We start from the raw sequence: 13,333 nt of genomic DNA on the forward strand, positions 1-13,333 counted from the left end.
ATAGATCGTGTTGATAGATAGTAATGATAGTTGGTGATAGATTGTATTGATAGATAGTAATGATAGCTGGCGATAGATAGTGTTGATAGCTAGTGATAGATAGTAATGATAGATAGTGTTGGAGTTAGGAGCTGAGAGACTCACTGCTCTACACTGCAGAGTGTATTGATAGTCTAACAGTAGTTTACTCTGTCAGCTGCAGCAGGGACACAATGCAGACTACAGGAATTTACAGCCTAAGAGTAGAGAGAGTGTGCGTGTGTGTGTGTGTGTGTGCATAAGTGGGTGCCTGTGTGTGGCTATGTGAAATACAGTGGATGAAACAGGATGAAGAAGCTTATGGCAATCTTTATTTAAAAACAGTCCCTAAAAATAAATCACTCAGATGGCACACAGTCCAGTTCCAAAACACTTTGAGACTCTTAATTATAACCTTGTTATATATAAACACACTGGAACAGTTTAGATATAAGAAAGAAAGAACACACACCTGTAGAGGTGAGGTACTGATTATCTGAACATAGAACTCTGAAAACAAGAACATGACAGTCGGGGGGGGCGTGTCCGAATACCCCTACTGGCGTTCTAAACATTAGGCAGATGGGTATGGAAATAAAAAGGTTGAAAATGTAGTGTTTTAAATGTTATACACATTTGGGCTTTTCACCAACTAGAATTCACTGAACTCTATTGAGGAAGAGACTGGTCTTTATCTAGTAGAATTCACTGAATATTGAGGAAGAGACTGGTCTTTATCTAGTAGAATTCACTTCGTCTATTGAGGAAGAGACTGGTCTTTATCTAGTAGAATTCATTTTCTTTATCTAGTAGAATTCACTTCCTCTATTGAGGAAGAGACTGGTCTTTATCTAGTAGAATTCACTTCCTCTATTGAGGAAGAGACTGGTCTTTATCTAGTAGAATTCACTTCCTCTATTGAGGAAGAGACTGGTCTTTATCTAGTAGAATTCACTTCCTCTATTGAGGAAGAGACTGGTCTTTATCTAGTAGAATTCACTTCCTCTATTGAGGAAGAGACTGGTTATTTATCTGAGGAAGAATTCACTTCCTCTATTGAGAAGAAGAGACTGGTCTGGTTTATCTAGTAGAATTCACTTCCTCTATTGAGGAAGAGACTGGTCTTTATCTAGTAGAATTCACTTCCTCTATTGAGGAAGAGACTGGTCTTTATCTAGTAGAATTCACTTCCTCTATTGAGGAAGAGACTGGTCTTTATCTAGTAGAATTCACTGAATATTGAGGAAGAGACTAGCCTTTTCATAATCAGTTGATGATCAGATCCGAGGACTGACTATCAACCAACACAATTGCTGATTAGATGAAGCCTTCTCAGTGTGGATGAGGGTAGGATGTTGATGTGCTGCTTACTGAATATATTTATACTAAACACTACATTCTAAATAGTTTGTAGTATGATTAGTACACAGTATGTAGTTTTACAAAGTAGTAGGGAAAGACGGATTTCAGACACGGCCCACACTTCTCTTCTGTCTGGCAGCAGTGTGTAGATGTCCAGCAGGTGACAGAGAAGAGCGCGTGATGTCACCAGGCCAGACAGAGAAGAGAGGGACTTCATGTCCCCAGAGAGAGTTCTGTACAGGTTAGATGACGTTAGTATGTAGTAGAGTAGAACACATGTAAAACCTTGCACTATTGTGTTGGTTTTAATAGAGATAGAGTTATAGAAAACAGCCGAATTGATCTAGTGTAGTGTATATCTATGTCTGTGTAGAGGTTGCTTGTGCTGAGTCCTCTGTGTGCAACAAGAACCATATCCTCAATCTAACCCCACACACACACACACACACACACACACACAAAACTTCTCTCTGTCTCTCTCCTCTCTCTCCTGTCTCTCTCTCCACTTAGTGATTTATATACATTAAATCCAGTGCATTGAAGTGCTAGTAGCATCACCAGTGCTAACACAGCTTGGTAGATAATATAAAAGTGATCAGTATCAATATAATAAATCAATGTGTAATATTGACCTATACATCATGTTAATAGGGAAGTGACCCCCTGTGAGGCTGACTGAGTGACCGGAGTCTTCAGTGGCAATAACAACTGGGTCAGAACAGAAATGTGGTGCAGAGATAAGCATGCATGTCCCATCATCATCATCATCATTACCATCATCATCACCATCATGCATGTCCCATCATCATTATCATTACCATCATCATCACCATCATGCATGTCCCTACTAGTCCTGCTTGTAGAGCACAGTAAACACATCATCATCATCATCATCATCATCATTACCATCATCGTGATCACCACCATCATTACCATCATTACCATTATCATCATCACTATTATCAGCATCATTACATCATCATTATCATTACCATCATCATTATCATCACCATCATCATTATCATCACCATCATTACCATTACCATTATCATCATCACCATCATCATTACCACCATCATCATCATCTTCATCAGAGTTCAGTAGTAAAGTAATCAGGAATTTAGAGGGAGTCACTGTGCATTAGCTGTTTATTAGTTCAACTCCCTCTTTTGGCTGAACCAGCTTATTGGTTCTCGTCCTTTTGGCTGGACCTTGTTATCGGTTCAAGTCCTTTTGGCTGAACCAGCTTATTGGTTCTCGTCCTTTTGGCTGAACCCGCTTATTGGTTCTCGTCCTTTTGGCTGAACCAGCTTATTGGTTCAAGTCCTTTTGGCTGAACCCGCTTATTGGTTCTCGTCCTTTTGGCTGAACCAGCTTATTGGTTCAAGTCCTTTTGGCTGAACCAGCTTATTGGTTCAAGTCCTTTTGGCTGAACCAGCTTATTGGTTCAAGTTCCTCTTTTGGCTGAACATGTTATTGGTTCAAGTCCCTCTTTTGGCTGAACCAGCTTATTGGTTCAAGTCCCTCTTTTGTCTGAACCAGCTTATTGGTTCAAGTCCCTCTTTTGGCTGAACCAGCTTATTGGTTCAAGTCCCCCTTTTGGCTGAACATGTTATTGGTTCAAGTCCCTCTTTTGGCTGAACCAGCTTATTGGTTCAAGTCCCTCTTTTGGCTGAACCAGTTTATTGGTTCAAGTCCCTCTTTTGGCACTCTCCTGTACTTGGCATTGGTACTCTATTATGGCACTGTCTTTTGTCCATATAAAGACCAAAGTCTGTTGTTCATGGGCCATATACAGTATGTCTGTTGTTCATGGGCCATATACAGTATGTCTGTTGTTCATGGGCCATATACAGTATGTCTGTTGTTCATGGGCCATATATGTCTATTTTTAGTTTCTGGCCTCAGTGCCATCTGTTGTTTTAGGGTCAAACTAGGTTTTTAGTGAAAACAGGGGTTAGGGTTCAGAGGTCAAACTAGGTCTTAAGTGAAAACAAGGGTCAGGGTTCAGACGTCAAACTAGGTCTTAAGTGAAAACAGGGGTCAGGGTTCAGACGTCAAACTAGGTCTCTAGTGAAAACAAGGGTTAGGGTTCAGAGGTCAAACTAGGTCTCTAGTGAAAACAGGGGTTAGGGTTCAGAGGTCAAACTAGGTCTCTAGTGAAAACAGGGGTTAGGGTTCAGAGGTCAAACTAGGTCTCTAGTGAAAACAGGGGTTAGGGTTCAGAGCAAGCATTATTATCATCATTATTATAGTTATTATTCATATAATTAATATAACATTATTGTTATTATTATTGTTATAACTAGTCCTATGTACAGAGCGGTAGTGAAGTCGGAGTATACAGGCGATCATATTGACTCACTCTACTAAATGGAAGCTTTTGAAAATACTTAAAAAATAGAATTATTTCCCCTGTGAAGTTGATCAACTTGCTTTATAAAATCGCGTCTGATGCAGCTGAAGTCTCGTGTGCTTGAATCAGAGCTGGTCACTATGGAAATGGATAGGTGTGCCATGGTTGGTTGTTTTCACTTCCCGGGAGAGATTAGAGGGGAAGAGTGACGACATCACCAGCCCAGAGCTGTCTGCCCAATCAGAGAAGAGGGCGGGAAGGAAGTCCAGTCCTCTGAAAAACGTGATGGGTTGATGTGGAGTTGGCCTGCGGCTCTCTGTGATCTGATTGGCTGTAAGGCACTGTGAGGGAGTGGTCAGGAGAGGTCAGTCATGCTGAGGCTCATGGGTAGTCCTGGTCGGAGGTAGGGGACGCGGGGAAAGTCAGGAGGGTGAGAGAAGTCAGGGGTCAGAACACGCCCGTTCTCTCCAGAGGACCCCGTGATGGACAGCCTGGCCTTACTCCGCATGGCATCTGTAAATGTCATCTACACACACACACACACACACACACACGCACACGCACACGCACACACACACAAAATAAAAAATGCAATGGTCAGGGTCAGCTCCACTTGCTGTAGAAATATAAATGTATAGATATGTAAAATGTAGAAATGCAGTATGTAGAAATGCAGTATGTTGAAATCTAGAAATGCAGTATGTAGTAAATGTAGTATATAGTAAATGCAGTATGTAGTAAATGTAGTATGTAGTAAATGCAGTATGTAGTAAATGCAGTATGTAGTATGTAGTAAATGTAGTATGTAGAAATGCAGTATGTAGTAAATGCAGTATGTAGTATGTAGTAAATGCAGTATGCAGAAATGCAGTATGTTGAAATCTAGAAATGCAGTATGTAGTAAATGTAGTATATAGTAAATGCAGTATGTAATACATTTAGTATGTGGTAAATGCAGTATGTAGTAAATGTAGTAAATGCAGTATGTAATAAATGTAGTATGTGGTAATTGCAGTATGTAGTCAATGTAGTAAATGTAGTATGTAGTAAATGTAGTAAATGCAGTAAATGTAGTAAATGCAGTAAATGTAGTATGTAGTCAATGTAATACATGTAGTATGTAGTAAATGTAGTAAATGCAGTAAATGTAGTATGTAGTCAATGTAGTAAATGCAGTAAATGTAGTAAATGCAGTAAATGTAGTATGTAGTCAATGTAGTAAACACAGTAAATGTAGTATGTAGTCAATGTAGTAAATGCAGTGTGTAGTCAATGTAGTAAATGCAGTAAATGTAGTCAATGTAGTAAATGCAGTAAATGTAGTCAATGTAGTAAATGCAGTAAATGTAGTATGTAGTCAATGTAGTAAATGCAGTATGTAGTAAATGTAGTAAATGCAGTAAATGTAATATGTAGTCAATGTAGTAAATGCAGTAAATGTAGTAAATGTAGTCTTTAGTCAATGTAGTAAATGTGTATGTAATAAATGTAGTATGTAGTAAATGTAGTAAATGCAGTAAATGTAGTAAATGTAGTCTTTAGTCAATGTAGTAAATGTGTATGTAATAAATATAGTATGTGGTAATTGCAGTATGTAGTGAATGTAATAAATGTAGTATGTAGTAAATACAGTAAATGTAGTAAATGTAGAAAATGTATATGTAGTATCTAGTAAATATAGTAAATGTATATGTAGTATGGAATAAATGCAGCATTTAATAAATGTAGTAAATGTAGTAAATGCAGTAAATATATAGGTAATACATGTAGTATGTGGTAAATGTTGTAAATTTAGTAAATTTGGTAAATTTTGTAAACGTAGTAAATGTAGTAATTGCAGTAAATGTATAGGTAATAAATGTAGTATGTGGTAAATGTTGTACATAGAGTACATTTAGTAAATGCAGTAAATGTATAGGTAATAAATGTAGTATGTGGTAAATGTTGTAAATGTAGTAAATTCAATAAATGCAGAAAATGTAGTAAATTCAATAAATGCAATAAATGCAGTATGTAGTACATGTAGCAGTGTAGTATGTAGTAAATGCAGTATTAAGTAAATGTAGTACATAGTAAATACAGTATGTAGTAAATGCAGTATTTAGTAAATGTAGTATGTAGTAATTGCAGTATGTGGAAAATGTAGTAATTGCAGTATGTAGTAAATGTAGTTTGTAGTAAATGTAGTTTGTAGTAAATGTAGTGTGTAGTAAATGCATGTGTGTGGTGAAAGTATGGTGTGTGTATGACAGTATGGTGTGTGATGACAGTATGGTGTGTGACAATATGGTGTGTGACAGTTTGGTGTATGAAAGTATGGTGTGTGGTGACAGTATGGTGTGTGGTGACAGTATGGTCTGTGTTGACAGTATCGGGTGTGTTGACAGTATGGGGTGTGACAGTATGGTGTGTGGTGACAGTCTGGTGTGTGGTGACAGTATGGTGTGTGTTGACAGTATGGTGTGTGGTGACAGTATGGTGTGTGACAGTTTGGTGTATGACAGTATGGTGTGTGTAACATTATGGTGTATGAAAGTATGGTGTGTGACAGTATGGTGTGTGACAGTATGGTGTGTGGTGACAGTATGGTGTGTGACAGTATGGTGTGTGGTGACAGTATGGTGTGGTGACAGTATGGTGTGTGACAGTATGGGTGTGGTGACAGTATGGTGTGTGACAGTATGGTGTGTGACAGTATGGTGTGTGACAGTATGGTGTGTGGTGACAGTATGGTGTGTGACAGTATGGTGTGTGTGACAGTATGGTGTGGTGACAGTATGGTGTGTGGTGACAGTATGGTGTGTGGTGACAGTATGGTGTGTGGTGACAGTATGGTGTGTGGTGACAGTATGGTGTGTGTGACAGTATGGTGTGTGGTGACAGTATGGTGTGTGGTGACATGGTGTGTGGTGACAGTATGGTGTGTGACAGTATGGTGTGTGACAGTATGGTGTGTGACAGTATGGTGTGTGGTGACAGTATGGTGTGTGGTGACAGTATGGTGTGTGGTGACAGTATGGTGTGTGACAGTATGGTGTGTGGTGACAGTATGGTGTGTGGTGACAGTATGGGTGTGTGACAGTATGGTGTGTGACAATATGGTGTGTGGTGACAGTATGGTGTGTGACAGTATGGTGTGTGGTGACAGTATGGTGTGTGACAGTATGGTGTGTGTGACAGTATGGTGTGTGTGACAGTATGGTGTGTGGTGACAGTATGGTGTGTGGTGACAGTATGGTGTGTGGTGACAGTATGGTGTGTGACAGTATGGTGTGTGGTGACAGTATGGTGTGTGACAGTATGGTGTGTGGTGACAGTATGGTGTGTGACAGTATGGTGTGTGGTGACAGTATGGTGTGTGGTGACAGTATGGTGTGGTGACAGTATGGTGTGTGACAGTATGGTGTGTGGTGACAGTATGGTGTGTGACAAGTATGGTGTGTGGTGACAGTATGGTGTGTGACAGTATGGTGTGTGGTGACAGTATGGTGTGTGGTGACAGTATGGTGTGTGGTGACAGTATGGTGTGTGGTGACAGCATGGTGTGTGGTGACAGTATGGTGTGTGTGACAGTATGGTGGTGTGTGTGACAGTATGGGTGTGTGGTGACAGTATGGTGTGTGGTGACAGTATGGTGTGTGACAGTATGGTGTGTGGTGACAGTATGGTGTGTGGTGACAGTATGGTGTGTGACAGTATGGTGTGTGTGACAGTATGGTGTGTGACAGTATGGTGTGTGACAGTATGGTGTGTGGTGACAGTATGGTGTGGTGACAGTATGGTGTGTGGTGACAGTATGGTGTGTGGTGACAGTATGGTGGTGACAGTATGGTGTGTGGTGACAGTATGGTGTGTGACAGTATGGTGTGGTGACAGTATGTGACAGTATGGTGTGTGACAGTATGGTGTGTGGTGACAGTATGGTGTGTGTGACAGTATGGTGTGTGGTGACAGTATGGTGTGTGACAGTATGGTGTGTGGTGACAGTATGGTGTGTGACAGTATGGTGTGTGTGTGGTGACAGTATGTGGTGACAGTATGGTGTGTGGTGACAGTATGGTGTGTGGTGACAGTATGGTGTGTGGTGACAGTATGGTGTGTGACAGTATGGTGTGTGGTGACAGTATGGTGTGTGGTGACAGTATGGTGTGTGGTGACAGTATGGTGTGTGGTGACAGTATGGTGTGGTGACAGTATGGTGTGTGGTGACATGGTGTGTGGTGACAGTATGGTGTGTGGTGACAGTATGGTGTGTGGTGACAGTATGGTGTGTGACAGTATGGTGTGTGGTGACAGTATGGTGTGTGGTGACAGTATGGTGTGTGGTGACAGTATGGTGTGTGGTGACAGTATGGTGTGTGACAGTATGGTGACAGTATGTGTGTGACAGTATGGTGTGTGGTGACAGTATGGTGTGTGGTGACAGTATGGGTGTGTGACAGTATGGTGTGTGGTGACAGTATGGTGTGTGGTGACAGTATGGTGTGTGGTGACAGTATGGTGCGTGGTGACAGTATGGTGTGTGGTGACAGTATGGTGTGTGACAGTATGGTGTGTGGTGACAGTATGGTGTGTGGTGACAGTATGGGTGTGTGACAGTATGGTGTGTGACAGTATGGTGTGTGACAGTATGGTGTGTGGTGACAGTATGGTGTGTGGTGACAGTATGGTGTGTGGTGACAGTATGGGGTGTGTGACAGTATGGGTGTGTGACAGTATGGTGGTGTGACAGTATGGTGTGTGGTGACAGTATGGTGTGTGGTGACAGTATGGTGTGTGACAGTATGGTGTGTGGTGACAGTATGGTGTGTGACAGTATGGTGTGTGGTGACAGTATGGTGTGTGGTGGTGTGTGGTGACAGTATGGTGTGTGGTGACAGTATGGTGTGTGGTGACAGTATGGTGTGTGGTGACAGTATGGTGTGTGACAGTATGTGTGTGGTGACAGTGGTGTGTGTGACAGTATGGGTGTGTGTGACAGTATGGTGTGTGTGACAGTATGACAGTATGTGGTGACAGTATGGTGTGTGGTGACAGTATGGTGTGTGGTGACAGTATGGTGTGACAGTATGGTGTGTGGTGACAGTATGGTGTGTGTGTGTTTGGTGACAGTATGGTGTGTGGTGACAGTATGGTGTGTGGTGACAGTATGGTGTGTGGTGACAGTATGGTGTGTGACATATGGTGTGTGACAGTATGGTGTGTGGTGACAGTATGGTGTGTGGTGACAGTATGGTGTGTGGTGACAGTATGGGTGTGTGACAGTATGGTGTGTGGTGACAGTATATGGTGACAGTATGGTGTGTGGTGACAGTATGGTGTGTGGTGACAGTATGGTGTGGTGACAGTATGGTGTGTGACAGTATGGTGTGTGGTGACAGTATGGTGTGTGGTGACAGTATGTGTGGTGACAGTATGGTGTGTGTGACAGTATGGTGTGTGGTGACAGTATGGTGTGTGGTGACAGTATGGGTGTGACAGTATGGTGTGTGGTGACAGTATGGTGTGTGGTGACAGTATGGTGTGGTGACAGTATGGTGTGTGGTGACAGTATGGGTGGTGACAGTATGGTGTGTGGTGACAGTATGGTGTGTGGTGACAGTATGGTGTGTGGTGACAGTATAGTGTGTGGTGACAGTATGGTGTGTGGTGACAGTATGGTGTGTGGTGTGTGTGTGACAGTATGGTGTGTGGTGACAGTATGTGTGGTGACAGTATGGTGGTGACAGTATGGTGTGTGGTGACAGTATGGTGTGTGGTGACAGTATGGTGTGTGGTGGTGACAGTATGGTGTGTGACAGTATGGGTGTGTGACAGTATGGTGTGTGGTGACAGTATGGGTGTGTGACAGTATGGTGTGTGGTGACAGTATGGTGTGTGGTGACAGTATGGTGTGTGGTGACAGTATGGTGTGTGGTGACAGTATGGTGTGTGGTGACAGTATGGTGTGTGGTGACAGTATGGTGTGTGGTGACAGTATGGTGTGTGTGACACAGTGTGTGACAGTATGTGTGGTGACAGTATGGTGTGTGGTGACAGTATGGTGTGTGGTGACAGTATGGTGTGTGACAGTATGGTGTGTGACAGTATGGTGTGGTGACAGTATGGTGTGTGACAGTATGTGTGTGGTGACAGTATGGTGTGTGGTGACAGTATGGTGTGTGACAGTATGGTGTGTGACAGTATGGTGTGTGGTGACAGTAGTGTGTGTGACAGTATGGTGTGGTGACAGTATGGTGTGTGGTGACAGTATGGTGTGTGGTGACAGTATGGTGTGTGGTGACAGTATGGTGTGTGGTGACAGTATGGTGACAGTATGGTGACAGTATGGGTGTGGTGACAGTATGGTGTGGTGACAGTATGGTGTGTGTGACAGTGACAGTGTGTGGTGACAGTATGGTGTGTGTGACAGTATGGTGTGTGGTGACAGTATGGGTGTGGTGACAGTATGGTGTGTGGTGACAGTGTGTGTATGGTGTGTGACAGTATGGTGTGTGGTGACAGTAGTACAGTATGGTGTGTGACAGTATGGTGTGTGACAGTATGGTGTGTGACAGTATGGTGTGTGACAGTATGGTGTGTGGTGACAGTATGGTGTGTGGTGACATGGTGTGTGGTGACAGTATGGTGTGTGGTGACAGTATGGTGTGTGACAGTATAGTGTGTGGTGACAGTATAGTGTGTGGTGACAGTATGGGGTGTGACAGTATGGTGTGTGGTGACAGTATGGTGTGTGGTGACAGTATGGTGTGTGACAGTATGGGTGTGTGACAGTATGGTGTGTGGTGACAGTATGGTGTGTGGTGACAGTATGGTGTGTGGTGACAGTATGGTGTGTGACAGTATGGTGTGTGGTGACAGTATGGTGTGTGACAGTATGGTGTGTGGTGACAGTATGGTGACAGTATGGTGACAGTATGTGTGTGTGACAGTATGGTGTGTGGTGACAGTATGGGTGTGGTGACAGTATGGGGGTGTGACAGTATGGTGTGTGGTGACAGTATGGTGTGTGGTGACAGTATGGTGTGTGGTGACAGTATGGTGTGGTGACAGTATGGTGTGTGGTGACAGTATGGTGTGGTGACAGTATGGTGTGTGACAGTATGGTGTGTGGTGACAGTATGGTGTGTGACAGTATGGTGTGTGGTGACAGTATGGTGTGTGGTGACAGTATGGTGTGTGGTGACAGTATGGTGTGTGACAGTAGTATGGTGTGTGGTGACAGTATGGTGTGTGGTGACAGTATGGTGTGTGGTGACAGTATGGTGTGTGACAGTATGGTGTGTGGTGACAGTATGGTGTGTGGTGACAGTATGGGTGTGGTGACAGTATGGTGTGTGGTGACAGTATGGTGTGTGTGACAGTATGGTGTGTGACAGTATGGTGTGTGGTGACAGTATGGTGTGTATGGTGTGTGACAGTATGGTGTGTGGTGACAGTATGGTGTGTGTGACAGTATATGGTGTGTGACAGTATGGTCTGTAGTGACAGTATGGTGTGTGACAGTATGGTGTGTGGTGACAGTATGGTGTGTGGTGACAGTATGGTGTGTGACAGTATGGTGTGTGACAGTATGGTGTGTGGTGACAGTATGGTGTGTGGTGACAGTATGGTGTGTGGTGAGTATGGTGTGTATGACAGTATGTGTGTGACAGTATGGTGTGGTGACAGTATAGTGTGTGGTGACAGTATAGTGTGTGGTGACAGTATGGGGGTGTGACAGTATGGTGTGTGGTGACAGTATGGTGTGTGGTGACAGTGACAGTATGTGTGTGACAGTATGGTGTGTGGTGACAGTATGGTGTGTGACAGTATGGTGTGTGGTGACAGTATGGGTGTGGTGAGTATGGTGTGTGACAGTATGGGTGTGACAGTATGGTGTGTGGTGACAGTATGGTGTGTGACAGTATGGTGTATGGTGACAGTATGTGGTGACAGTATGGTGTGTGGTGACAGTATGGTGTGTGGTGACAGTATGGGTGTGTGACAGTATGGTGTGTGGTGACAGTATGGTGTGTGGTGACAGTATGGTGTGTGACAGTATGGTGTGTGGTGACAGTATGGTGTGTGGTGACAGTATGGTGTGTGGTGACAGTATGGTGTGTGGTGACAGTATGGTGTGTGACAGTATGGTGTATGGTGACAGTATGGTGTGTGGTGACAGTATGGTGTGTGGTGACAGTATGGTGTGTGACAGTATGGTGTGTGGTGACAGTATAGTGTGTGGTGACAGTATGGGGTGTGACAGTATGTGTGTGTGGTGACAGTATGGTGTGTGTGACAGTATGGTGTGTGTGACAGTATGGTGTGTGGTGACAGTATGGGTGTGTGACAGTATGGTGTGTGGTGACAGTATGGTGTGTGACAGTATGGTGTGTGGTGACAGTATGGTGTGTGTGACAGTATGGTGTGTGGTGACAGTATGGTGTGTGGTGACAGTATGGTGTGTGGTGACAGTATGGTCTGTGGTGACAGTATGGTGTGTGGTGACAGTATGGGGTGTGACAGTATGGTGTGTGGTGACAGTATGGTGTGTGGTGACAGTATGGTGTGTGGTGACAGATGGGGTGTGACAGTATGGTGTGTGGTGACAGTATGGTGTGTGGTGACAGTATGGTGTGTGGTGACAGTATGGTGTGTGGTGACAGTATGGTGTGTGGTGACAGTATGGTGTGTGGTGACAGTATGGTGTGTGGTGACAGTATAGTGTGTGTGGTGTGGGGGTGTGACAGTATGGTGTGTGGTGACAGTATGGTGTGTGGTGACAGTATGGTGTGTGACAGTATGGTGTGTGACAGTATGGTGTGTGGTGACAGTATGGTGTGTGACAGTATGGTGTGTGGTGACAGTATGGTGTGTGGTGACAGTATGGTGTGTGGTGACAGTATAGTGTGTGACAGTATGGTGTGTGGTGACAGTATGGTGTGTGGTGACAGTATGGTGTGTGGTGACAGTATGGTGTGTGGTGACAGTATGGTGTGTGGTGACAGTATGGTGTGTGGTGACAGTATGGTGTGTGGTGACAGTATGGTGTGTGGTGACAGTATGGGTGTGTGACAGTATGGTGGTGACAGTATGGTGTGTGGTGACAGTATGGTGTGTGGTGACAGTATGGTGTGTGGTGACAGTATGGGGTGTGGTGACAGTATGGTGTGTGGTGACAGTATGGTGTGTGGTGACAGTATGGTGTGTGGTGACAGTATGGTGTGTGGTGACAGTATGGGGTGGTGGTGTGGTGACAGTATGGTGTGTGGTGACAGTATGGGGTGTGTGTGACAGTATGGTGTGTGGTGACAGTATGGTGTGTGGTGACAGTATGGTGTGTGGTGACAGTATGGGGTGTGGTGACAGTATGGGGTGTGGTGACAGTATGGTGTGTGGTGACAGTATGGGGTGTGGTGGTGTGGTGACAGTATGGGGTGTGGTGACAGTATGGTGTGTGGTGACAGTATGGTGTGTGGTGACAGTATGGGGTGTGGTGACAGTATGGGTGTGGTGACAGTATGGTGGTGTGTGACAGTATGGGTGTGGTGACAGTATGGTGTGTGGTGACAGTATGGTGTGTGGTGACAGTATGTGACAGTATGGGGTGTGACA

At 44.0% G+C, this 13,333-nt stretch overlaps 1 protein-coding gene across 4 annotated transcripts in view; it reads right to left on the reverse strand.

The window, feature by feature from the left end:
• Window positions 1-2,879: 2,879 nt before the first annotated feature.
• Window positions 2,880-13,333, reverse strand: part of LOC112235712 (glutamate receptor 2-like) — a 68,079-nt gene continuing 57,625 nt past the window's right edge. For 2 of the 4 annotated variants that reach the window (XM_042316987.1, XM_042316986.1), the window contains exon 16: window positions 2,880-4,262. In XM_042316987.1, the coding sequence (XP_042172921.1) occupies window positions 4,092-4,262 (171 nt within the window). In that variant the 3' untranslated portion in view covers window positions 2,880-4,091. The remainder of the gene's footprint in view (window positions 4,263-13,333) is intronic. The other 2 variants (XM_042316989.1, XM_042316988.1) reach the window with 1 other exon arrangement.

The sequence above is a fragment of the Oncorhynchus tshawytscha genome, unplaced genomic scaffold (genome assembly GCF_018296145.1).
Source record: "Oncorhynchus tshawytscha isolate Ot180627B unplaced genomic scaffold, Otsh_v2.0 Un_contig_740_pilon_pilon, whole genome shotgun sequence".
NCBI classification, from domain to species: domain Eukaryota; kingdom Metazoa; phylum Chordata; class Actinopteri; order Salmoniformes; family Salmonidae; genus Oncorhynchus; species Oncorhynchus tshawytscha.